The sequence below is a fragment of the Lynx rufus genome, unplaced genomic scaffold, assembly GCF_022079265.1.
Source record: "Lynx rufus isolate CCGP_SWC_20201006 ecotype Redwood Valley unplaced genomic scaffold, mLynRuf1.p SCAF_15, whole genome shotgun sequence".
Taxonomy (NCBI): domain Eukaryota; kingdom Metazoa; phylum Chordata; class Mammalia; order Carnivora; family Felidae; genus Lynx; species Lynx rufus.
Genome location: NW_025814829.1, coordinates 54,920,042 through 54,947,622, shown reverse-complemented (window position 1 = coordinate 54,947,622; position 27,581 = coordinate 54,920,042). Strand labels below are relative to the sequence as shown.

The following is a 27,581-nucleotide window of genomic DNA, read 5'->3' as shown; positions in this document are numbered from 1 at the left end:
AATATGGCTGGCCATTGCACAGTCACTACCAGGAACCGGAGCCATCTCAGTACCCTGTGTGAAAGAACTGGAAAAAAAGAAAAAGTACAAAGCCAAGTTGTTTAGGATACCAAGAATTTGAATGTAACAATATACTCTAAAGAGAATAAAATCCTTTATTCCTGTAAATCAGCATTAAAAAAAATATCTTATATACATTTTTATTTGTCTGTTTTCATGAAATAGTGGAGGCACTACATTTGGGAACATTAATGGCTGCCCATGGCTACTTCTTTCCAATCTCGGATCACGTCCTCACACTCAAAGATGATGGCACCTTTTACCGGTTTCAGGTGAGTTTGACGAAAATATTCCTTAACTGTAAAATAGAAATCTGCATTTTGTTTGTTGATTGTTTTCACAAACAAATTTTGAAAATAGAACTTATTTTTTTTGACTTAGCTAGTTAGAAACGAATTAATATTAAATTTAAAACTGAAGAAACAGTAAGCAGAGAAAGATGGAATGTGCTTGGTTAAGATGACTTGTGAAAGTTAAAATGTGTAATGATTGAAGATATGTTTTAGGGGCGCCTGGGTGGCGCAGTCGGTTAAGCGTCCGACTTCAGCCAGGTCACGATCTCGCGGTCCGTGAGTTCGAGCCCCGCGTCGGGCTCTGGGCTGATGGCTCAGAGCCTGGAGCCTGTTTCCAGTTCTGTGTCTCCCTCTCTCTCTGCCCCTCCCCCATTCATGCTCTGTCTCTCTCTGTCCCAAAAATAAATAAACGTTGAAAAAAAAAAATTAAAAAAAAAAAAAGATATGTTTTACATAAAATGTTAAGAAAAATTCAGAGAGTGGCCTACTGGAATTCAGGAGGTGGGAGAGTTATTCATGTGTAAGCTGCATTAGCCACTGGGAAGGAAGTTGAGAGGTGTAACTGAATTGATTATACTCTGGACCCTGTCCATGATATAAGACTGCCTTCGGTCAAAGCAAATTCTCATGGGAAAGCTCCAATACAGAATTTAGCTACTTATAAGGCCTTCTGCATGTTGGTATCTGAGGCCTTCCTACAAGAAGACTGCGAAGACTGACGTGCATGATGCTTTGTGTGTGTGCACTCATCTGAGACAGAAGTATACCTTAGATAACCTGTAAACTGACACGAGTTTTTCTAAATCCTTTTCAAATGAAATAGATGCTCATTCTTTCAAAAATGCAGATTCTTTCAAAAATGATTGTGGACTCTAATTTTGGTCATTGAGCATGCACTTGACACTTGAGTTCATAATGATTTACCTGAAGTGTGCCCTACATTTCATTAGACATTATGATTTCTTAATAACTGACTGGTGGATTCTAGCCCATAAAATTAGGGCACATATAATGCCAGAGTTGAGACTCTTGCTCTAGGTATTTTTGGAGGATTCTCCCCATTGTCAAACTTGTAGACATTGGAGAATTCTCTCTCATTTGTTCTGAATATCATTAGATGTTCTATAAATAAATGACAAAACAATAACCTGGGTACCAAAGAACTTGCTTGGGCAAACAGAGAACAAAGAGGTAATATGTTTTAAAAACATTTAAAGATCTTTGTCTTCCTGGAACACCCTCACTGTCACTTCCTTAGGACCCTTTTATACAAGGCAAATAGTCATAGGATTTCATGCACTGAATACCTAGGAGATAAAGCAGTCTCCTGAAATCATGATACTGACCTAAATATTCAAGCAACATATGTTAGTCAAATTACATAATTTTAAAAGGCTTTAAAATAGAGGAATATTATCCTTTTTTATAGTTAATGTGGTGGTAGCTTAAAATAGCTTATTGAGAAGTTAAAGTACCTTGTGGTCTTAAAAGGTAACATTTTGATAAATAGAAATTATTAGTTATTAGCAAATAAATTATTTGCATATTAGGAACACTTTTTGATTTTTTTTAAGGGAGTTACTTTTCTACTGGAAGATTGCATTTTCCATATAATCTTACTTTCTTTAAAAATTTTTTCATATAGGGACACTTGAATAGCTCAGTTGGTTGGGCATCCAACTTCAGCTCAGGTCATGATCTCACTGTTTGTGGGTTCGAGCCCCATGTCAGGCTCCGTGCTGACAGCTCAGAGCCTGGCCCCTGCTTCAGATTCTGTGTGTGTGTGTGTGTGTGTGTGTGTGTGTGTGTGTGTGTGTGTCTGCCCCTCCCCCAATATCTATTGTTGTCTCTATCTAAAAAATAAACATTAAAAAAATTAAAAATGTTTTTTCATATACAGACTATAAGTAAACTTTAGGCCTAATAAAAATCTCAAAAATTATGATTTTTGTTTTTACTAAAATAACAACTTTTATCTATCCTCACAATCATATTACAAGTAAAACTATCTCTGTGCAAAATAACATATCTGTAAGGGAAGCATTGTATACAGTCTATTTATTTCTGGAGAATTACCTAGTTTAAATTTTTTTTCTTAAAGCAAACTAGCTCAGACATGGCCCAAAGTTGGTGATGATGTTGTGAGTTAACATGATTGACAATGTTTGACTCTGCTCTTGTCCTCCCTGTATTGAAATTAGTAGGCAGACAAGGTTTATATGTCTTAGTCACGGCCATGGATCAAAGATGAGCAGAGCTGGGAATGGGTCACCCTACATTCTGGAGAGAGGAGAGACTGTTTTTAAAGAGCTTTAGAACAAAGCAAGGGAATGGGTGCAAGTGATAGATGTATTACATCACTGCTAGGTATTGGCAGAAGGCTAGCAATTTTTCAATGTGCCTACATAGATGACAGATGATAGATAGTCTTTTAAATTACATTAATTAATGTTAAATATTAAATGTTAAATGTTTTAAAGACCTATTAACATTTGAAATAGGATCTAAATATGACATATTTGTATATCTAATAGTCATAGGATCTTAAAACTGAGATTTAAAAAGCAAACAAAAGAAGCTCCAGAAAAGTCAGGGGTCATTGAATTCCTGCTGTAATGACTGTGAAGGCATTAATCGGTTTTTATTTGAACAGCTCTAGTAAGAGAAAACACATTCTTGTTCAAGGTGTCCACCTCCATTTTTGTGTTGGTTCCAAGCAGCAGAAAGTTCTTTATTACACTGAGCTGCAATTCAACTCCCTGGGAGGATTTCAAAAATCATGAATTAAAATAGGAAACTTGCCATATCATATTTACTACTCTACCAGTGAATGACTGAGATTTTAACTATCATTAGGAATCTGAAGAAGCTTCTGGGCATGAACTTGAGACAAATGGAACTCTTCATTTAATTTCATTGATATGCTGCACTATGTAAATTTGTCTCCATTTTTCAGCACAATATAAAGCATGTGATTTCTATATTTATTGTAAACTTGCAATTGTCTAATTATCCTCTATTAGCTAGCTGGAATTGAGATCTGACATGATTCTCTAGGTCAGTTTCATGACTTTCATTACATTAGTATATGTGCTAAAGGTTATTGAGCAATAGCTAGCTCAATTTTATCATAGTTGAAAGAAGCCAACTCTGAAAAGCAAAGAGAAACTCATATATTAAAATGTCCTGAAATCTAGTTGAACTTTAAAAGTAAATTTTTAAATTTCAGTGAATTATATGCATTTGTTATTCTTTAAATTCTCTTTTACTATAAATTAAAATACTTTTCCTAGAAAAAAATCTTGCAATATTAGTGAAGAATGTTGGTTTGATGGCATTTCCACATAATATCAGAACATAAAATAGCTTCATTCTGTTACTTTTAGTCAGGGAATTGTCACTAAAGTAAATGATGGAAGAATAAAGAAAAATGGTGAGAATGAAGTTAAGAACATTCTTTGTGGCTTTGAGAAAAAAAGTACGTGTCTGACCAGTCTGACTAGAATAGGTGTTTTAAAAGTAAGGTACATGTACACACACACACACACACACACACACACACACGCCCCTCACAAAATAAAGAAGCAACCCTCAGGAAATAACACTTTTGAGAAGTATCTCAAAAACCAATGGCCCTCATGAAAGCAAGATTTTTAACTACTTGCCCCCCTATGGTTCCCCTAAATCCTGACCCAATTTTATCCTCAAAGCTCTATCTCCCAAGGAGTCAAGTGGGATTCAGGTGAGGATGGGGTTATAAAAATTCTTGGTGTCTTGCTTTTTCTAGTGTTTCAACTCGCCCCACCTCGAATTCTTGTTGTCATTTTGTTCACATGTGTACACAATTAACATCAGTAGACTTCTTTATTATATTAGCAATTCCCAGAAGGAGTAGAGGCTAAATCAAAATCCCCTGAAAGTCTCAAGCAATTTGAAAAGGCTCTCCCTCAGAGATTCAAACAGTTCTCCCCAATTATCCTTTCCCCCTTCCTGAGAATCCATCTTCTAGAGGGAGAATTATCAAATGGTTCATCAGAGATTACCTCAATATGCTCATTACACATGGATAGCTAATGTAATTGACTAATAAATATAATTAAACCCACAAGTTTGATGTCTGCAGTCATTTGTTCCGTCGAGTCCTGGAGTAATCATCAAAGTTTGAGAGAGTACACAGTAGTCATTCAGTTTCCCCATGGTCTGGAGCCATGCATTTCCAACTAGTGGGGCTAGAAAAGCACTATTTGAAAATACAAAATGTTGATGATAACAGGGTTTTCCTGGTCAGTTTCTTTGTGGTTTTGTCAGTCGGGTTCTAGAACTTCACAGACTGAGATTTGTCAATTGTTAATCACACCAATCAATTAAAATAGATTAAAATTAAATCAATTAAGATTAAGCAAAGTTATTTTTTAAAAAATCACTTCTGGCTGTGCAGTTTAAAATTTTAAAACAGTTTAAGTGTTTTTATGAAGAAATGTATTTTTTAGAATTTATTTATTTATTTATTTATTTTGAGAGAGAGAGAGAGAGCATGAGCAGGGGAAGGGCAGAGAGAGAAGGAGAGAGAGAGAATCCCAAGCAGGCTCTGCACTGTCAGCATGGAGCCTGATGTGGGGCTGGAACCCATAGACCACGAGATCATGACCTGAGCTGAAATCAAGTCGGACACTTAACTGACTGAGCCACCCAGGTGCCCCTATGAAGAAATATTTTTTTAAAGTGAGACAGAAAAGTTTAAATCTAGTTGGATAATGTTGAGAGCTACATCATATAATTAACAGAGCCAGATCTTAGGGTAAATTTTCATAGTTGAGCTTTTGGGTCTACTGATGACAATAATGAGATATATGAATCAAAAAAAATGATTTGTTATATTTAAATATATTTTATCTTGAGTCGTGCTGAATTTAATACTCTGCTTTCAGTTTGTGGATTAAAACTTTTTTTTTTTGAATGATGCAATCACACCTTTTACCATTATGTCAGTTGACGTCAAATTGCAGGAAATGTATGACATTTAAAGAACCTGCTGGTGCTGCACATATTTGGACTGAACAATTGCTCAGCAAGTAATCGTAGAAGGAAAGTCTTACAATGCCTGTTTGGGTACTTTCCCTGTATTACAAAACATACATCATTAGCAAACTATTCTGGATAATTGCCAAAGATGAACACAGCTCATAAACCAAGAACTCTACTAATTGTGTGTCTGCTTAACCTGGGTTCCACTTCTTTTTGTTCCACAGACACCCTATTTTTGGCCATCAAATTGTTGGGAGCCAGAAAACACGGACTACGGTCAGTACAATATCTCCTCATTTTATTATTGACAGCCAATATGTATGGATGAACACGTGCTCGCATTTTATTGCTTTGTGATTGAGAAAAGAAAACCACAATACCACTATGGGACCAATATTGCCAACATCAAATTTGTGAATGGCTTTGTTTGGAAAGGCACAAACCTGGTGGCAACTTTTTCCATGGTATAACGCCCCACACAACTATTAAAAACCGTTTCTTGTGAATAAGTTAAAAAGCTATAAACAAGCTTTAAAAAGTTATTGTTATTTTTCCGTAGGACCTTGGTCCACTAGAAAGAATAACAAAGGGGCTCAGAGACCCAGAGTTCCACTTTACTCTCCCACTTAGCTATGTGATTTGTGGTAAGTCCCTTGACTTTCTGGGGCTCCATTTTTCTCACTATTATTTCAGGTATCCTATGATTCTGTAAGCAGAAGGTATATTAAATATGGTGAGGGCAAGCAAAAGAAAGCTATAACAGAAGTTTAATTGTAATAAATCAAGTTTAGTGAACTTAGAATGAACTTGGTTCAACAACCATGATTTTAGGTAAGCTCTTCAAGAACATAGACCCCCCACAAGTGCACATCTTTTCACATCTTCCTGAAGACTACAGTTTTCCAAGATAAGACTGCATGGTTTTAAAGTGTCATGTGTACAAATATTTATTGAGGATTTTTTTCTTACACCAAATACTGTCTTAGGTGCTAGGGTAACAAGGTGACTCTGACTTCATCTAAAAAGTTGGGTAACTCATAGGTTAGATGAGAAGGAAGAATTATACAGGAGTTCCTATAGAGTGCTGAGTGAATATAACAGGAGTGTGTGCAAAATTATGTACAAGTTTAAAATAAACAAGAGATTGAATTTACTCAGGAAATTGCAGAGTGATTTCACAGAACTGAGAGCCATTTGAGTTGAATTTTGAAGGAGGAGGGGAAATTTGTCAGGAGACAATGCAGAGAACACATTTGAAGCAAAGGACCAGCATATGCAAAGGCAGTGAGAAGCTTTACAGCATCTGGCCTTCTTTGGCATTGCTCTTAGAGAGACATCTTTATAAGAAGGCTGTAGAAAAATCCAACGGAGCTATCCTTCACTTCTGTCATTTCAGAAACTTGAATTTAGTACTTCATCCAAGATGCCAATCAAAGATTCAAACTAACATGGGAAACCATCTAAAACCCGGAATACTGGGGGGCCTGGGTGGCGCAGTCGGTTAAGCGTCCGACTTCAGCCAGGTCACGATCTCGCGGTCCGGGAGTTCGAGCCCCGCGTCAGGCTCTGGGCTGATGGCTCGGAGCCTGGAGCCTGTTTCCGATTCTGTGTCTCCCTCTCTCTCTGCCCCTCCCCCGTTCATGCTCTGTCTCTCTCTGTCCCCAAAAAAATAAATGTTGAAAAAAAATTTAAAAAAAAAACCTGAATACTTATAAATTAATAGAATAGATGATCATTTCCAGTAGTGAGAGCACTGATTTATTCATTCAGGGCACACATTCTTCAAGACTGAGGCACTTAGAGAAAGAAGTTATTAAAAAAAAAAAAAACAGCTGCTTCTTTGTGGGTCTGATCTAGAGAGTTTTGTGGAGATCTTTTCTAACCTGGGATATTGCCTGGTAGTTGTCTCACTACAAAGGATGAAATTCTAGTGGTTGAAACACTTGAACAGCTGAGAAAGAGCTCACGGACAAAGCCCCATGAGCCGGAGGCAGACAGACCCAACTCTGTGACTTTGGGTGAGGCATGTAATATTTCTGAGTCCCAGTCCGCTCACTTTTCAAGCAGAAATAATAATACTGACTTTCTAAAGTTATTGGAATAATCAAAATTAATATGCCTAAGGAAACTGGCATTGCTCCTCTCATATTCAGGAAATCAATATTGTTTTTTGCTCATCATCATTATTGCCTGGCAGATACATCGCCTCTGTTCCTTGCAGAAAAGCAAATCCTTACTCTCAGTGTTCTCTCTAGACACATCTTTTGTGTTCTTCACAAATATGTTAGTGTTCACAATAACGGCTCATGTTTCATTTCACAGTAGATTGATGTTCCAATGGAAAGCCTGAGGAAATGGCATGGCCTACACAGCAAAGCATTTACAGAACATCCCTCAGAGTCAATCATCTCAAAATGATTAATGTAATTCAGTTTCACATTAACTCCTGCTGTGTCCATTTTAGAGAGGGTCACCTTCTATTTTCTACCCAAAGCTGGAGTACCTGCAATTTGTTAACTAACCATAGACATAGCTTTTAATTATCATATTTTATTTTCCCTCCTGAATAAACATATAGCTGTTTGTGTCTAGCTTGCTTGGATTATATACAAGTGAAGGAAAAATAGTTATTCAATAAGATGTTATAAAAAAAGAGAGGAAGTAAATAATCATGATCTTAGACACTGCATCACCTCCACAGGCGATGATGCCACATCTTCTATGATTTTTCTTTTTAGGCACAAATAATTCATAGCAGCAATACAAATTATCCAACTTTGAATTTCCTACCAGCATGTGCTTAAAAAATACTGTTATGAAATGTGAGCTCCTGTTTATAAAGAGGATATTGATGGGTGGCTCAGTCAGTTGAGCTTCCGACTTCGGCTCAGGTCATGATCTCACGGTCCGTGAGTTCGAGCCCCGCGTCGGGCTGTGTGCTGACAGCTCAGAGCCTGGAGCCTGATTCAGGTTCTGTGTCTCCCTCTCTCTCTGACCCTCCCCCATTCATGCTCTGTCTCTCTCTGTCTCAAAATAAATAAACATTAAAAAAAATTTATAAAGAGGATATTGATGCTGTGATGTGGTTGGGCCACAAAGCCCAAAGCACAGTGATAACTTAGTCTGTCTTTTCTAAGATAACTTGGGGCAGACAGGAGTTTAGTGCTTAAGCAGGTTTGAGGAATGTTTTCTTTCACTATATATTGGCATCCCAACCTCTGTTTCCACCACCAGTTTGAATTTACCAAGTAGGTTCTGCAAAAAATAAACCTTTACAGGTCAGTTTATGTGGAGAAACACTTTTCTGTATTCACCTCGGTGTTGTAGAAAAGCAGAATATGTTGATTATGTTTAGTGCTTAAGACAAGCCAGTATGGGCTGCAGGGCTACACATCTATGAACACCACTCTTTGACAATCAACTTAAGTGAGATTTCTGATATTTTCCATCCGAGAGCAAGAATCATTCCACTCCAAGCCAATTAAAATGGGGTCAGGAATGGACTTCCCCAGGTGTATGTGCATCAAGAATGATCTAGCACAAAGTGCTTGCAGTGAGGGCTCGGAGGACAAGGCACGAGGAAGCTCAAGAGTACTGTGCTAACAAGTAGACACAGTAACAGAGTTGTACATTGCAACAGGAGCCATGAAAGAACTTCACTTTTCTAAAAGTAGGCATTGTTTGTTTCCTGCCCTAAAACATTGCAAAGTTTTCCAATGAGTCCATCCCATTAACAAAACTGCAGAGGGGAAAGAGGGTTGCTCCAGCTTCATTCATTTTGGCACGTAATTTAGATGTTGTTTATTTCATAAGGGCTTTAACTTAAGAGCATCTACAGTTCTATTTCATAGTCCTCCATACAACTCCCAAATTCTTTATCATTCACTTTTGATGTAACTATACTCCTATGCCTATTTTTGAAGCCAGTTTTTTTTTTTTAATTTCTAGTTTTTGGAGTAGTTTGATAGGTATACCAAAAAAAAAAAAAAACTGAACAGAATGTATAATCCCATAAAACCACCTCAATCCTACTCATACTCTTCCCTGTTATTAATACCTTACATTAGAGTGGTACATTTGTTGCTATTGATGAACCAATATTGATACATTATAATTCACTAAAGTCCCTAGTTTACATTAGAGTTTAATCTTTGTATTGTATATTCTGTGGGTTTTGACAAAGGTATAATGACATGTATCCACCATTACTGTGTCCTACAGAATAGTTTTATTACCCTAAAAATTCCCTGTGCTCCAGTTATTCATCCTTCCCTTTTCCCTCCTGAACCCCTGGCAACCACTGCTCTTTTTCCTGTCTCCATAGTTTTTCCTTTTCCAGAATGTCATATAATTGGAATAATACAGTAGGGAGCCTTTTCAGATTTTTTTTTTTTTTTACTTAATAACATGTGTTTAAGTTCTTCCATGTCTTTGCATGATGGGATAGCTCACTGCCTTTTTATAACAGGATAACATTCCATTTTATGAATATACCACAGTTTGTTTATCCATTCACCGACTGAAGAACGTCTTGGCTGCTTCCACATTTGGTAACTGAATAAAGCTGCTGTAAACATTAGTATGCAGGGTTTGTGGGGCATTGGTTTTCCATTCATTTGGACAACTCCTTGGGAGAACAATTACTTGATTGTATGGTAAGGTTATGTTTAGCTTTGTAAGACATGGCCAAATAATTTTCTAGAGTGGCGGTACCATTTTGCATCTTGAGCAGCAATGAATGAGAGCTCCTATTGCTTGACATCCTCACCAGTGTTTAGTATTTTGAAGTTTAGCCATTCTAATAGAATGGCTTGTGTTGAATACAGCATAATGTATAAACTTGTTGAATCACTGTTTTGTATACTCGAAACTAATGTAATATTGTGTGTCACTATACTTTAATTACAAATCTCCCATTAAACAATAAAATAAATGTCAAATAATGTTTATTTTTAAATGTCAAAATAATATTTTGAATCATTAGTCAAATGAAATATATTATTTTTTAAAAATCTGGTACTCATTTCATTAAATTTCTTAAAAGAAACTATTTTTTTAGCACACTATTTACATTTGTATGCTAATGTTAATGGTACTGCATATTTCATTTCTAATTCCAATTGTTCATTATTGGATTACAAAAAAAGCAGATTTTTATCATTCAAACTTGTCATAATCACTTAGTAGTTCTAAGTGTTTTCTGGTCCCTTTTTAGATTTTCTGCATAGATAAACATGTCATTTGTGAACAAAGACAGTTTTCTTTCTTCCTGTCCAAATTGTATACATTTAATTTATTTTTCTTGTATTACTGAATTAGCTAGAACTTACCAGAAGATACTGAATAGGAGTGTGCAAAGGGACACCTTTGCTTTGTTCCTCACCTTAACAGGAAAGCATCTAGTTTCTAACCATTTATATGCTGTTAGCCATAGGGTTTTTGTAGATGTTCTCTACTAAGTTGAGGAAGTTTCCCTCTATTCCTAGTTTGTTGAGAGTTGTTTTGTTTTGTTTTAATGAACAGGTGCTAGATTTTGTCAAATTCTTTCTCTGCAATGGGGCGCCTGGGTGGCTCAGTCGGTTGAGTGCCTGACTTCACCTCAGGTCATGATCTTGCAGTTCGTGAGTTCCAGCCCCGCATCGGGCTCTATGCTGACAGCTTGGAGCCTGGAGTCTACTTCAGATTCTGTGTCTCTCTCTCTCTCTCTCTCTCTGCCCCTCCCCCGCTCACACTCTGTCTCTCCCCAAAATAAATAAACATTAAACAAAATTTAAAAAAAATTCTTTCTCTGCATTTATTGATATGATCATATGGTTTTTATTTTTTAGTCTCTTGATGTGATGGGTTTCATTAATTGGCTTTCAAATGGTCAGCCAGGCTTGCATACCAAGAATAAATCTCATTTAGTTATGGTGTATGATTCTTCTTTTTACATTGTTGGATGTGGATTGCTAATATTTTATTGGAGATATTGGAGATATTTATGTTCATGGGAATATTGATATATACTTTACCATTTTTGTAATGTAATTTTATGATTCTACTCTTAGGATAATACTGTACTCATAGACTGTTATAAATGACTCCTTTTTATTTTGCCTCTTTTCTGGAAGAGAATGTGGAGAGTTGGTATCATTTCTTCTTTAAATGTTTGGTAGAATTTGCCATTGAAAACATCTTGGTGCTTTCTGTTTTGGTAGATTCTCAGTTATTGATTCAACTTATTTAACAGTTATAGGTCTATTCAGATTATGTTTTTATCCTTGTGTGGCTTTTCTTAGATTGTATCTCTCAAAAAATGGGTGTATTTTATATAGGTTACCATAGTTGTAGGCTAGAGTTGTTTTTAATAGTCCTCTACTATCTTTTTTTGTGGGGTGCCTGGGGGACTAGGTCAGTTGAGCGTCTGACTCTTGGTTTTGGCTCAGGTCATGGATCCTATGATTCGTGGGCTCAAGGTCAGCATCAGGTGCTGTGCTGACAGCATGGAGCTTGCTTGGGATTCTCTCTCAATTAATTAATTAGTTAATTAATCAAAAATATTCCTTTACTGGGGCACCTGGGTGGCTCAGTCGATTGAGCGACCGACTTCAGCTCGGGTCATGATCTCGCAGTTTGTGAGTTCCAGCCCTGCGCTGACAGCTCAGAGCCTGGAGCCTGTTTCAGATTCTGTGTCTCCTCCTCTCTTTGCTCCTCCCATGCTCCTGCTCTGTCTCTGTCTGTCTCTCAATAATAAATAAACGTTAAAAACAATTAAAAAATATTCCTTTACTATCTTTTTAAAATCTATGGTATCAGTAGTAATAGCCCTTTTTAAAAGTGATTATATTAGTAATTTTTGTCTTTGTTTTCTTGGTTAGCTTGCCTAGAGGTTTATTAATATTGATCTCTTCAAATAACCAACTTTTGATTTTATTGAATTTCTTTACTGCTTTTCTGTTTCAAGTTCATTGATTTCTGCTGTAAATTCTTAGTATTTCTTTTCTTCTTCTTCCTTTGGATTTAATTTGCTCTCTTCCTTTTCTTCACTTCCTATTTTGGAAGTGTAGTTTATTGGTTTTAGATCTTTTTTAAAAAATGTATGTATTCAATGCTATACATTTCCCTCTAAGCACAGCTTTCACTGCATTACAGAATTTGATAACTTGTATTTTTAGTGTCCTTTAGTGAAAGTGTTTTTTTTTTTTGTCTTGAAATTTTTTGAAAACGTTATTTTCAAGTGTGTTGTTTACTTGCAAACATTTGAGGGCTTTCTAGTGATCTTTCTGTTACTAATTTCTGGTTTAATTTCATTGCTGTCTGAAAGCATACTCTGTAAGATTTCTATTTTCAAAATTTGTTAGAGTGTACTTTATGGCCTAGGACAGGGTCTGTTTTGGTGAATGTCCCATTGGAGCCTGAGAAGATTATACATTCTGCTATTGATGGATATAAATGTCAATTTGATCTGATTGATTGAGGATGCTCTTCTGTTCAGCTTGTCTTTACCAATTTTTCCACCACGGGATCTCTCAACTACAGATAGATGTGTGCTGAAGTCTTTAATCATAATATATATTTGCCATTTCTCTTTGAAGTCTCTCAGTTTTTGTCTCAAGCATTTTGATGCTTGTTATTAGGAGAATAAACATGGATTTTTATGTCTTCATGAAGAATTAACCCCTTCATCATAATAATGTCTCTGTTTCTTCTTAATAGTTGTTATTTTTTCTGAAGTCTGCTTTGAAATTAATTTAGCTACTCTTCTAGCTTTCTTTTTATTAGTGTTAGCATGGCAAATTTTTGTCTTCCCCTTTATTTGTAATCTATCTGTGTCTTTATTTTTAAAGTGGGTTTTTTGTAGACAGCGTATAATTAGGTCCTATCTTTTGTCCACTCTGAGAGTCTTTGTCTTTTAATTGGCATATTTAGACCATTACATTTAAAGTGATTATTAATATAGTTGGATTAATATCTATCCTATTTGTAGCTATTTTCTATTTATTTCCCTTTTTCTTTGTTTTTTCTTTCTTTCTTTCTTTCTTTCTTTCTTTCTTTCTTTCTTTCTTTCTGACTTCCATCTTTTCTCTGCCTTCTCTTCTTTTAACTGAGCATTTCATATGCTTTTAATTGTTTAAAGATTCCCCTAGAGTTTTAAATATGCATTTACAACCAATCTAAGATCACTTTCAGATAACACTATAAAGTTTATGAGTAGTATAAGGACCTCATAAGAGAATATCCCCACTTTCTTCCTCCCAACCTTACAACACTGCTGTCATTCCCTTCACTTAATTATAAGCTATAATCACTGAATATATTGTTGCTGTTACTATTTTCAACAAATGATTATCCTTTTATCAATTAAGAATACTAAAAATAAAATACTTTGTTTTGCCTTCATTGACTCCTTCTCTAGAAGTCTTCCTTCTTTATGTGACTCTGAGTTTCAAGCTATATAACTTTACTTTTCTTTGAAGAACTTCTGTTAGCATTTCTTATAAGACAGGCCTACTGACAACAGATATCCACAATTTTCATTTGTCTGAGAAAGTGTCTATTTCTTCTTCACTTTTGGAGGATAATTTTGCAGGATAAAGAATTCTAGGTTTTCAGTCTTTTCTTTCAACATATTAAATATCTCATTCCACTCTTTTTTTGCTTGTGTGGTTTCTGATGAGAAATTTCATGTAATTCTTATCCTTTGTCCTCTAAATGTGTTCCCCCCCATATTCCCCCCAATTTCTTTCAACGTTTTCTCTTGGTCTTTGGTTTTTCACCGTCAGAATATAATAGAGATAGATGATAGATAGATAGACGATAGATAGATAGATAGATAGATAGATAATAGATAGATAGACTGATATAGATACAGATAGATATAGATATAGATAGATATATAAATTAGATAGAAAGAGAGACAGAGACAGAGAGGGAAAGAGGGAAGATGTTTTGGTATTAATCATATCTGATGTTCTATGAGCACCCTGGATCTGTGGTTTGATGCCTATATTTGTTTGCTAGGGCTCCCATAACAAAATACCACAGACTAGGTAGCATAAACAACAGAAGGTGTTTTTTTTCCCCCCTCATTGTTCTGGAAGCTAGAAGTCCATGATCAAAATGCTGTTAGGATAGTTTTCTCCTGAGACATCACTCCTTGGCTAGTAATGGCCAACTTTTCACTGTGTTTTCACATGGTCTTTTCTCGATGCATGCATATCCCTGGTGTCTCTTCTTCTTCTTATAAAGACATTGGTCATGTTGGATTAGGGTCTCAGTCTTATGATCTCATTTAACCTTAATTATCTATCTAAAGGTCCATTTCCAAATGCAGTCCTATTCTGAACTTACTGGGAGTTAGGGCTTCAACATATGAATTTTAAGGGGAAACAATTCAATCCATAGTACTGACTATTACTAATTTGGGACAATTCTCAGTCATTGTTGCTTCAAATATTTTTTCTGTTCTTTCTTTGTTCTTTTCTGGTACTCTCATTGTATCTCAGTTTTGTAGGTTTCTGTTGACATCCTCAAGCCCACTGATTTCTTTCCTTAGCTGTGGTATGTTAATATGAATATAATATTTAATATGATATTAATGTAATATAATTAATATTAATATAATATTAATATTAATAAGCCCATCAAAGGAATTCCTCACTTCTAGTACAGTGTTTTGATTTGTGTTTCCTTCTGATTGTTTTCTTAGTGTATCCATCTCTCTGCTTACATTGCTCACCTGTTCTTGCATGTCGTCTACCTTTTCCATTAGAGCCCCGAGTATTTTAATCACAGTTGTCTTTAATTCCGTGTCTGATAATTCCTGTATCCCTTCTACATCCGAATCAGCTTCTCATGCTTGCTCTGCCTCTTCAGACTGTTTTTTTTTTTACATACCTTGTAATATTTTGTTGAAAGTTGAACAGAATGTACTGCATAAAAGAAACTAAGATGGCCTTTAATGTGAGGTTTTATGTTTAACTAGGCCTTAGGCTGCGTTCCCTGTTTCTGTAGCTATAGGTTTTGGAGGCTGTATTTTCCTCTGGTGTATTTGTTTTTGGCTCCCCTATTGTATTTGGGTTTCCTTAGATATTTCTTCTAACATAAGGTCTGAGACATGAGTTTTGTTTTGTTTTGTTTTTTACATTTGCTTCTTCTTTTATACAGGAACCTTTTATCAATGCGGAGGGAGTTGTGTGTAAGTGTGGGAAGGGAAGCAGTATATAGTCCAATGATTAGATCTCAGTCTTTTATTGTGCCCCTGAGCTGCGACCTTCACAGATGCTCCTTGGCTGTTTGAGATGATCTCCCCGGCCCCCACCCTCCCCCCTTAAGTGACATAGGAACAGTATAAGGGGCTTAAATTGGTTATTTGTTTATCCCCAGGAAGCAGACAAGACTGGGCTGGAATTGGTATTTCCCTTCCCCCCAGGTAGTTTAGACTCAGATATAACCCCAGTTTATTAGGCACTGTAATATAGTTTCGCCTGAGAAAAGCTTTGTTAAAAAGAACAGAATGTTCTGGGTGTATTTCAAAATGGTTGCTACTTCCCTTTTCTTGTTGGAAGCACGAGGGAATTTTTCTCAGATCTTCACTGCGAGAAGCTGGTAGGGCTCCTGGAGGTAAAATTCACAAATGGGTGATGTCCCCGGTCCCCTGGAGTTTTTAATGTTCCAGCTTGTTCATACTGAGCTTCCAGCAATAAGTCAGTTAACAGTTTTAATTTTCCTACCCCAGATGGAGGTTTCTGCTTTTGGGCTTCTGCACCAGTGAGTCCTGATTTTCTGTATATGCCTGTCTGCCTCTCTAGTTTAGAGACAGTGATTTGCCCTCTGGTCTCCATTCTCTGATGGATCTAGGAAGAAACAGTTGGTTTTTACTTTATTCAGCTTTTTAAAGTTTTGTGAGGATAGATGGGAATAACGATTTCCAAGCTGTTTACATGCTGGGCCAGAAACCAGAGAGCAGATTTTTATAGGGGAAAGGAAGAACAAATCACTACTAAGCAAGTTGTTTTTGTCTATTTTGTTTTTGCTTTTATTTCATTTTATCTTCAATATTTCATCATGGGATCATCTCTCAATCAACATCCGAGAGAAGTGGGAAACAAAGTTGGTTGTATCTTTTCCATGTGTTCTCCCTTTCCCCTGGCCTTTGGAGAGTGTCTGAAGTCCAACCATCAGTGTCATGGAAAATTTGAGGCTGTTATTTTCCTCTTGATTTCCCTGTAGCTTTGGAAGTGGCCTAGAATGGAAAAAGAGAGGAACCTGGCACACAAAGTTGGCAGACCTTGATAAAAGGGTAGACAAACAAAGAGTGCATCTAAACTGAATTCTAATAATCCTTGCATGTTTTTAAACTTTATATCCGTTCCACCATAAACCTGTGATGAACACAATTAACATGTTAATGTTCTGACATGTTTTCCCCAAAGCTATCATGATCAGTGGTCACTTGCAAATTAATGTGCCCTGGCACAAGTTCAGAGATGCATCTGGAAAGAAAGATAAAACATCACACCCCACTAAGAATGTCACATCATCATTCAAAATTACAGAGGCTCTGGGATAATTAAAATTTTAAAACACAAAATTAAAAAAATAAAAATCTCCACTGATTCAGCTAAATTGCAGCAATCTTCTAATTTGTAGAATTGATGAACACCCATGCATCTCTGTTAACAAAAAAGAAAAGCTATACTGTATTTTTATTACTATAGTTATAAAGGGTAGTATTGGTATTATAATCTATTTTGTAAATTAAATATTCACCATGAACTAGTTTAGCCAAAACAAAAAACAACAAACCATGTCCTAAAAACAAAACACATTTACCCAGTATAATGTGAGAATTAACTCATCATCCAAGACTTTTAGTTAAAAAGAAGTAAAGAATTTATGACATCTTTAGAATGTATATATTGGCACAAATCATTCTCCTCCTTTATAAAATGTCCCACACTTCGTCATTTCAAGACACGAAACTTACTGATAAAAAAAAAAGTAAGCCACTAAACAGTTGACTTTTACCTGACTTTGGCAAAAATTAAGACACCTGATTTACTCTCTTAACTTATATTGACATGTACATATATACATTTACATATGTATGTGAATATCACACACACGTTTAAGTGTATTATATGTATACTTGTATCATGCCTACATACAATACACATATAGTTATCCAAATGGAAAATTTAAACATCCCTAAACATGGTATCTACAAAATAAAATTAAGACTATATTAGTATTTTTGACATGCATCTCTAGTTCTAATCTCAACTCTAGAAATGCTCCCTGTTGTACTGAAAAGAACTTCACATATTAACTGAGCCACCAGCTTGGAAATCTCTTGATGCTTGTTTGTCCAAATAGTGAAGCATATCTGTTGAGAAGACTCATGCCTAATGACTTGCATTATCTACTGGTTTCTGGTTTGGCCCTTCCTTAGCAATTCCCTGGCCTCTGCTGGCTTGTAGTCTTTTCTTTATGCCACCCACAATCAACAGTATGACAAGAAAAAGAGAAACACATTTGATATCTTATAGCAATACATATTCAACTTTTAACTGCCTAATTAATGTCTGCATTATTTTGTGTCTTTACATTATTATTTATTCACATATTACGAGGAAAAATTTTTCCATTAATCAGTCTATGATACACATATGTAAATATACACGTGTATGTTTGTGTATATGTATTGGGGGTGGGTGATGGATGATTGCTCTGTGTACAAAGCCCAAATTTGGAAGCCTTGAAATCCATTATAATATGAAATAATCAAAATGCTTCCTAATAGGGGATTAGTCTGGATGCCATTGCAAGTCACTAGAATGGAGTTTTGAGGACCTGTAGTCTCTCAAGTGCCTAATATTTCACTCTTTCTCAATGTATGGCCCTAACTTATCAGTATCAACCGGGATAATTTTAAAATGCAGAAACCTGGCCTCTTTCCCAACCAATGAAATCTAAGATGCCAACCCAAGAATTGGCATCAATAAGCACTTCCAGATGTACGCTAATATTTGGAAGCCATGCAGTCAATATTTATTTAGCTTACCAAGTCAGATTAATTATTTTTAATGTTTATTTTTGAGAGAGAGAGAGTGTGTGTGTGTGTGTGCGTGCAGGAGGAGCAGAGAGAGAGAGAGCAACACAGAATCTGAAGCAGGCTCCAGGCTCTGAGCTGTCAGCACAGAGCCTAATGGGGGGACTCAAACTCGGGACCGGCGAGATCATGACCTAGGCCAAAGTTGGACTTAACCGACTGAGCCACCCAAGCGCCCCTGCCAAGTCAGATTAATTTGATATTTGCATTCCTGGTGGTTTTACATTTAGTTTCACTTTAAATGGATATCGCTGTTTATCCAACAGCATTTCAAATAATAGTATATCAGACATTTGAATAAGAGTTCACAGCTTATATCGCATCTTTACGTACATTATCTGATTTAATCCCTACAAAAAAATCTTCAAAATGTTATTAGCCATAGTCAACAGATGGAAAAAAAAAAGAGCCAGAGAGATAAAGAGTCTTCCCTGTTTGCTAAAAATGACACAGCCAGGATTGGAGCCAGGATTTCTGAGTTTTATGCTTCTCCCATAAAGCTCTACCACACTTGCCTTACTTTCATGGTCCACTGAGCATGAGAGTTTCTCAGATTTGCATACCATGGTGGTGTTTACAAGATTTACAACTAGCTGCATGTTTAGCCACACATGGTCAGTATGCAGCTGCCAATGTAATTCTGGAGTAAAGGAGAGAAGTCAGCATCAGATGGGAAGATTTTTGAGTCCTCGGTGTCTACAATGTAGTTCAAGGCATGGTTGTGGACAAGATCATTCAGGAAGGACATGCAGAGTGAAACAAAGAGAAGGACCAGGTCAGAATTTCGAGAATATCAACATGTAGGGAGAAATTGCCAGAAGAGGAGCCAGCAAAAGGGAATGAGAAAAGGATGTGGAGATCAGATTCCGTGGAGGGAATGGGCAGTGAGGAAACTGGGCAGCTGGGACTGCTTTCTCAACTACTTGGCAATGGAGTGGGGAAAAGGAAAAGAGATGAATGGATAAATAAGGGAAGAGAGAAAAGAGGTAAAGAGTGAGCCTACTCACTGGATGGAAATGGTGTTGCAGGGTCAGTGGCATGGCCTTCAATACGGAAGAAAGTGGGATTTATTTGGAAAATAAGGGGAAGCTTCAGTGAACAGAGAGGCATTACAGTAGGGTGAGCAATACATCTGTCACAGGTGGTTAGCTTCTTGTCCAAAAGACAATAGGAATGAGCAGAGTATTCCTTTCTCAGTCCAGAATCTAGCACCTCTCCCTCTCTAGAATACTGATCCTTAATGGGCAATGCTGTTTAGGAAATCATTTTCTCATCTATCTATGCTGTAACTTACAGCTGAATTTCAACCACTCTATTATGGCACATTTAGGTAGGGTAAAAGATAATGTCTCCATTATCTTACCCGCGTACGTTTTAGGTAGGAAAAAAATGACCATAAGGTGGCACTGTATAGGAAAAATTATGAAATAGGTGTATCTATTTCAGAAAAAAGGAGTATGGATAACTCATATATGAACTGTAATGTATGTGTGCTGTTTACCTGTGAAATTATTGGAAGCTTATTGTCTAGGAATGCCACTGATACAAATATGCATCATGGGATTAACTAAACAGTTCAGAACAATCTAAGTGGATGATGATGACGTAAGATAAGCATTAATTTTGAATTATTTAAAGCCATGGACATCAGTCACTGAAAATCATGACCAACTGAAAACAACACTGGGACTTCAGTAATGATAAAATATTCTCCTGGAAAATGATTGGAATCTCAATTATCCATGGATATGTGTGTTCAAAGCTTTGCAACGTTCTGGCCAAGTATCATGTGACAGACTTCTCAGCAAAGTCTGCATTAGAAGCGTCAGTAAGTTCTATTCACTAGCTGATTTTAGTTTATGCATTCCAGATTTTAACGTAACCTTTTTGCCTGATATTTCCTGATGCAAACTGAAGGAAACACTTGCATCACTGCGTCCTTTACAGCCCTCAGGATACTGGAGCAGTGCACTGCAGGCCTTGCATTGACAAGCACAGCTGTAGGGGTTTGTTTGAATGAACCAGCTCTCCTAATACCAGTTCACTGAGGACACCTTCTAGCTTCCTTGTGAATCACTTGACTCACACAATCAGGTGCCTTTCTTCAAGTGACACAATGGAAGCACTTAGGAAATTGTAATTGTGGTTATTATGTTTTGGGACCTGAATCAGGATGGAAACATTCTGGTTGAAGTGGACCTCTTTTTTTTTAATGTTTATTTATTTTTGAGAGGGATAGACAGAACATGAGCAGGGGAGGGGCAGAGAGAGAGAGGGAAACACAGAATCTGAAGTAGGCTCCAGGCTGTCAGCACAGAGCCAGATGCAGGGCTCAAACCCATGAACCACAAGATCATGACCTGAGCCAAAGTCGGATGCTTACCAGACTGAGCCACCCAGGCACCCCTAGGTGGAGGTGGAATGGGAAGAAGGTAGGGAGCTTTGATGGTGTCAGGGTACAAGCGAAACATCCCATTATATTTAGGCATAATAACAGGAAGTACATTTATTTCATTTAAAGTCTTAGTAAGCAGGGGTGCCTGGGTGGCTCAGTCGGTTAAGCGTCCGACTTCAGCTCAGGTCACGATCTCACGGTCCGTGAGTTCGAGCCCCGCGTCGGGCTCTGGGCTGATGATGGCCCAGAGCCTGGAGCCTGCTTCCGGTTCTGTGTCTCCCTCTCTCTCTGACCCTCCCCCGTTCATGCTCTGCCTCTCTCTGTCTCAAAAATAAATAAACGTTAAAAAATTTTTTTTAAAAATAAAGTTTTAGTAAGCAAAAAATAGCTAGTCACCATGGCAGTGATGAAAACAAAAACGATCTGGACTCCCCATGCAGACTTTTTGAAGATCAAAGAATGAAAAGGAAAGTTAAAAAAAATAGAGAAGACTATAGGCAAGATCATTTATAATTTAAATAAATATTAATATTCCTGGATTGTATGAATTAGAAGTACTATTTCATGAAGACTCAATTTTCTCAGGTCTGGCAATTAAAGCTGAAAAGACAGTTTTGGTTAATAAGCATATCAGCAGGAGAGGTATTAGTTTTTTTCATTGTTTGAGTATTGAGTGGCGGGGGTGGAAAACAGACTATTATAGCTCACTTAGTTTTCAGTCTTACTTTGAAATGTTAACCTGGGAAATTAGAGGCAGAACTTTTATGCCTGAGTGGTAAATAGTCTACACTGTGTGATTCTCTGGTTGGATAACAGAGGTTTTTTGTAACATGAGCTGAAACAACAAACATAACAGTACTTCTAAGTCCATGTGATTTGCCAAAAAAAAAAAATCCCTTAATTAAAACCTGCTTAGGGGCACCTGGGTGGCTCAGTTGGTTAAGCTTCCAAATCTTGTGGTTCGGGCTCAGGTCATGATATCATGGTTTGTGAGATCAAGCCCAATATTAGGCTCTGCATTGACAGCACAGCATGGAGCCTGCTTGGGGTTCTTTCTCTCCCTCTATCCCTCTGCCCCTCCCATGCTCAGGTGCACAATTTCTTTCTCTCTTTCAAAATAAACTTAAAAAAAAATTTAAGTACCTGCTTAAAGGGAGATTTGCATATCTGTTTTTATATTCCTCTTGAGCAAAGAGGGGGTGGGGGGACTTTTAGTATTTTGCTTCTACATTCTCTTAACAGAAGGGAGATTTAGATTTTTAAAATTTTTTTTAATGTCTTTTTATTTTTTAAAGAGAGAGAGACAGAGCACAAGTGGGGGAAGGGGCAGAGGCAGAGGGAGACACAGAATCTGAAGCAGGCTTCAGGCTCTGAGCTGTCAGGACAGATCCCGATGCAGGGCTCGGACTCACAGACTGCAAGATCATGACCTGAGTCAAAGTCAGACGCTTAACCGACTGAGCCACCCAGGCACCTCTAGATTGTTTTAAATCACATTAGGCAAAGGCTGTCATGAGAACCCTGGAAAGTGAAACAAAGAGAGAAAACCTGGGGACCCTGGCCAGGATCTGAATTTTCTGTGGGTGTAGGGGCTGTATGCACTTAAACTCTTCCCTACCCCAGAATGCTACTGTCAGTGTTAGACCATGACCTCCTCCAGCCGTGGAATGTCAGAGCTGGAGGGAGCCTGAGAAATGATTCAATTCAATGGTCTCAGCTAACGATGAGGCAACTGAGCTCCAGAGAGTGGCAGGACTTACCAGGCCAAGGTCATACCCCTCATTATTGTCCAAATTTAGAACACACTATAAAGTGAGATAAGTAGGAAGATAGCTGAAGCCCTATTTAGCAGAGCATCCAATACAAAATTTCAATAACTTAGTCTTAAATGGTTGCAACTGTTCTCAGGCTACCAAGTATATACTAAATGTGCTCTGCCATTGTGTTTCTATTATTGCTATGGAACAAATTCTGGCAAGCTGAATTTTCTGTGATTGACCTGGTCTGTGCTTTCATGCTAAGTTAGAGGTGTCAGATTCTTGTTAAGAAGTTTCTCTTTAAGCCAAGAAATATTTTTCTAAGGCTGCCCAAACTCCTGCTGTTGCTTTATGGTTTCTTTATAAAGCCTTGGCTGGCTCCCAACTGTTATAATAAAAGTGATAACACATTGTACTCCCAGATCACTGTGGTATTTGTCAAGTTTCAGGCTATACCTCAGGCTTTTTCCTTGGGGTGGCAGGGAAGCAGAGGACAAGGCTTGCAAACTCTTCTTTTTGTTGTTGTTGTTGTTGTTGCAAACCCTTCCGAAACATATTTCTGTTTTAGACATGTGTTGCCAGCTGAGTAACTCTGCTTAGTTTATAGAGAGAACCCGAATTCCACTGCCTAGCTGACTATTGCAGTTCTCTGTTCAAACCACCCGATGAAAAGACCCTTAAGATAAAATGTGTCAGGAGTGAATTCTGGGAATGGAATCACTAGGACACTACTTATCAATTGCTGAGTGCACTTTGGAGGTTCAATCCTGCACAACGGCTCGTGCAGTACCTTGAGAAGACATTTAATGAGATACTGGCAGTCTTTCCAAAGCACAGTCACACGGAAACACAAGGAGATATCAAAGTGAATAGTTCCACAACCTCTTTCTGAAGTGACCAGCACAAACTTGGGGTAAACTTTATAAACATTTGCTTAGAGATCCTGGTCCCATGTAGCATCTGTATGCCTCAGGCCACTGTAGTGAACACAGACACAGAGGACTTCCCAACTGAAGTCTGTGTCACAATATAAGTAGCAGGACCATGCCAGATGGCATGTTAGATGGACCCTGGGAAATTAGAAGTTGAAGATTCAAAGCCCCAGGTGACATTTTCACAAATTAGTTTTATTTCACACCTGACACAACCAATTATGTCAATGCAATTCAACAAATACTGAGCATTTAGGGGTGTGCAAGGCCTTGTGCTCATGCAGTGGCAGGAACAACGGTAAGTGAGAGACGGTCCCTAATCCACATCAGCCAGCAGTCAAGGAGAGGTAACAGGCAGGGTCCACAAATGAACCTTACCCTTCAGCATACCTCCAGTATGACCTTTCTCTCACCTCTAGCTCTTTGTCGCAGACATACATCAGCTCTGGACTTGAACTCCACACCTTAGAACTTCCGCGAGGACCCTGAACACGTTGCACTTCACTTACCATTCTTTCTGCATGATTCACTGGGAAGACCATGAGTTTGGGAACCAGAAACACTGCTTCATATCCTCACTCAGCATTTACTAGCTGTGACCTTGTGTCAGTGACTTAACTTTTTGAATTTCAGTTTCCTCATCAATATAATGGGATCTCAAAATCAAATCGCATTTTACACCTAGCAGAGCATCAGTCATAAATGTTTACTCAATCAGTAGTTTTCTCTCTTACTCTTTTGCACATCCCCACAGATTTGTGGGCTTTTTGATGCTCTTATTCTCTCTTTTTTTAAGGTTTTACAGAATCTGAGTTCGTAACAAAGGACTCTTTTATGTATTCTTCATTGTATTCAAAATATATTATGTTAACGAAGCAGAGAAGAAACTGAGGGCTGCTGTCTCAGTTATTGCTGGGTTTATGAATATAAGATTTTTTTCTGGCTTTCTAAAAAAATGTGGCAAGCACCAATTAACTCGTAATGCTGTGACAACAGTCTTAAGTGGATTTTGATTTGCAAATCACATTAATCTTGTCTTGAAATATCTTCATTGGTTTCCTTGGAAACTTTGAAATTGATTTTAAGGTGCACACTCTAAGTTTCAAGGCTCATAACCATAGCGATATGGATCATTTTAGCTCCTCATGGCATTTAAATCTTCTGCCCTCTGAGCTGGAAAAAAGTATTAGCTACTGCTAACCTTTAATAGTAGGTGCACTGCAATGTTTTAGTATCATTTATGATATTTGTATATTTAACAATGTATGAAACATTTTATTTTTTTTTTTAACGTTTATTTATTTTTGAGACAGAGACAGAGCATGAACGGGGGAGGGTCAGAGAGAGGGAGACACAGAATCTGAAACAGGCTTCAGGCTCCGAGCTGTCAGCACAGAGCCCGACGCGGGGCTTGAACTCACGGACCGTGAGATCATGACCTGAGCCGAAGTCGGCCGCTCAACCGACTGAGCCACCCAGGCGCCCCTGAAACATTTTAAATAATATGAATTATTCACTGAAATTGGAAAGAATATGAACTGTGTTTTATTTGTTTTTTGTTTTTTTGTTTTTTTTAAATAGGTTTATGTCCATCTGCCTGCATTATTTTTCTGCAGTCTAAGGCTAATATCACATATTACATCACACATCACACATCACAGCATGGTTGACTAATCAATATTCTGTGTTAGGCAATGCATATAAACCTTTACAGACCTTCTCTTCCCAACCCCTAGGGAATAACAATTTACTCTATCATAGTAAAGAAGTATCCTCTTTCAAAGCAGATTTTCTAAACTTTAGATTTCTACTGCTTAATCTTTCTGAGCAAGTTGAGAATGACAGAAATTTACAGAGAGAGAAAAAGGAAGACAGAGAGAAAATGTTATCCTTTTGTAAAACTACAGGGGACTGGCATATATTCAATAAGAATACTCAAGTCACTCTAAATTATTAGACTTACTCCAAAACTACAGAAGAAAGTAAATTTATGTTATACTCACACCGTGCACGTATGTCTGCGTATGTGGACCACACAAAAAGCATAGCAAAACATGCTTTAAGTAACGTCAAAGCTGTATATCATTAACAGTCTCTATCTTTTCTGGGAGAAGGTTATGCATTGTTTATTTTTAGTTATGTATTATTTTGCTAAAAAAAGTGCAGTGGATTCCAGTCTCTTCTCCACCCTGACTCCCCTCTTCCAAAAAGAGGGAATGACTTCTATTTGTATCTTGGAAATTATGCTGAAAAGGAAAGAATGAGATGCAAGAAACAGTGATAAAAAATTGATAAATGCCAAACAAACACTGCTTTTTAAAAACTAATTAATTTTAGAGTTTAAGTCAAAGTGGAATTAAAAAGGCAGACAATAATAATATATCAGTTCTGAAAATCTCATATGTCTCCTATGTTTGACAGTTTAAAATCACTCTTCAAAATGGTATTCTCAGGGAAGAAAATCACATTGGAAATTTCAGAATAGTTAGGACTGGGCTACATTTTCCTCTGGAGGTATTCACAGACTTGTCAAGGTTTCCAGGGAACCATAGATTTAAACAACTATGTTTCCTCATTTTTTTTTTTACAGTGGACTTTCTAACAGTTATGAAATTTTCCTATTAAGAAAAAGCTTTTATATTAAGTGAAAATTTTGCAATAAGGTTTCACTTTTTAAAAATTATTCTTTAGAAAATTTTGCAATATATTTATGTTTTTTCATAAACTATAGATTAATAACAATTGTAAAGATGACTGAAATCAGAAAAATTTTTCATAGAAGCCTTATAATCATAGGAAGTTTTCAAATGTCAACTAATTTCTAAATATAGTTCTGTTATAAAGCAGACTAACAAGTGATCAGTTCTATAGAGATAGCGTAATTAATATATGAGTTCAAGAAGAAAGAATAATACAAATTCCTCCCACAGAAGAGGTTGTCCATGTATTTTCTTTGCTGTTTGGAGCCCATATTTTTTTAAATGTGGGTATTTACATTTTAGAATTATATGATTTATTAATATTTAAATTTATGTCAGGGGTGCCTAGGAGGCTCAGTTGGTTGAGCCTCTGACTCTTGATTTCAGCCCAGGTCATGATCCCAAGGCCATGGGATTGAACCCCACCTCAGGCTTCACACTGAGCATGGAACCTGCTTAGGATTCTCTCTCTCTCTCTCTCTCTCTCTCTCTCTCTCTCTCTCTCTCTCACCCTCTCTCCTGCTTGTGTTCTCTCTCTAAAAAATTAAAAATAAGCAAGTTAATAATAAATTATGTCAAAATTTTTGGAGTCAAATTAAAAATGCTTTTTTTTTTTTTTTCTCCCTGAGGTGAGTCCATGCTTTCATAGAGGGCATCCTTGGAGCAAGGTTGGGCATGACAAATTCCAGACAAAAGGGTTCTAAGACATATTCAAAAATAACACCCAGAAAAGCATGGTTAAAGATTTGATTTCAAGCTCCATTATGGGAGAAATATGTATGATTTTAACATAAACTATATAAATAAGGGAAAAAGAAAAGTGAGTCCTACTAAGTTCCTGCTGCTTATCTAGAAGAAGATTTTTTTTTTATTTCTTAAGGATGTCTTTATGTGTAACTTTTTATCACAATAGATTTATCCCCATCGTGGAAAGGAGAAGAAAATCAAAGGAAAATTGAGTCATGTAAAAATGTCATGGCTAGATTAACACAGTTGGATCTTTAGGACTAAGCAAACATACCGTCAGCTTAGGGAAGCCTTTCTTGCCCCCTTCCTCTCTGCCCAGATGAGAGGGGCAGGCAGCTATCTTTTTTCCCTGGATTGTGAGTCACTTGAATGTTTGTGGACTAGATCTTGTTTCACTTTGTATCCCCCTGTGCCTAGGACAATAGCCGAAGTAGGTGTTCAATAAACATTTTTGAGTGAATTTTTGAGTGAGCCCTAGGATTTATTTTGTGGTCCAATGAATTATACTTAGCTTTAAAGACACCAACTATCTATGCTCAAATTTGTAGGAAGAAAACAACGTAGGGATTGTGAACAG

General features: G+C 37.1%; 1 protein-coding gene across 6 annotated transcripts in view; it reads left to right on the top strand.

The window, feature by feature from the left end:
- Window positions 1-27,581, top strand: part of RGS7 (regulator of G protein signaling 7) — a 493,624-nt gene that overhangs the window by 377,245 nt on the left and 88,798 nt on the right. For 4 of the 6 annotated variants that reach the window (XM_047077340.1, XM_047077342.1, XM_047077339.1 and 1 more), the window contains 2 exons: window positions 226-332; window positions 5,603-5,654. The exons of the other annotated variants lie outside the window; for them this stretch is intronic. In XM_047077340.1, coding sequence (XP_046933296.1) covers window positions 226-332; window positions 5,603-5,654 — 159 coding nt within the window. The remainder of the gene's footprint in view (window positions 1-225; window positions 333-5,602; window positions 5,655-27,581) is intronic. 6 annotated transcript variants of the gene reach the window in all.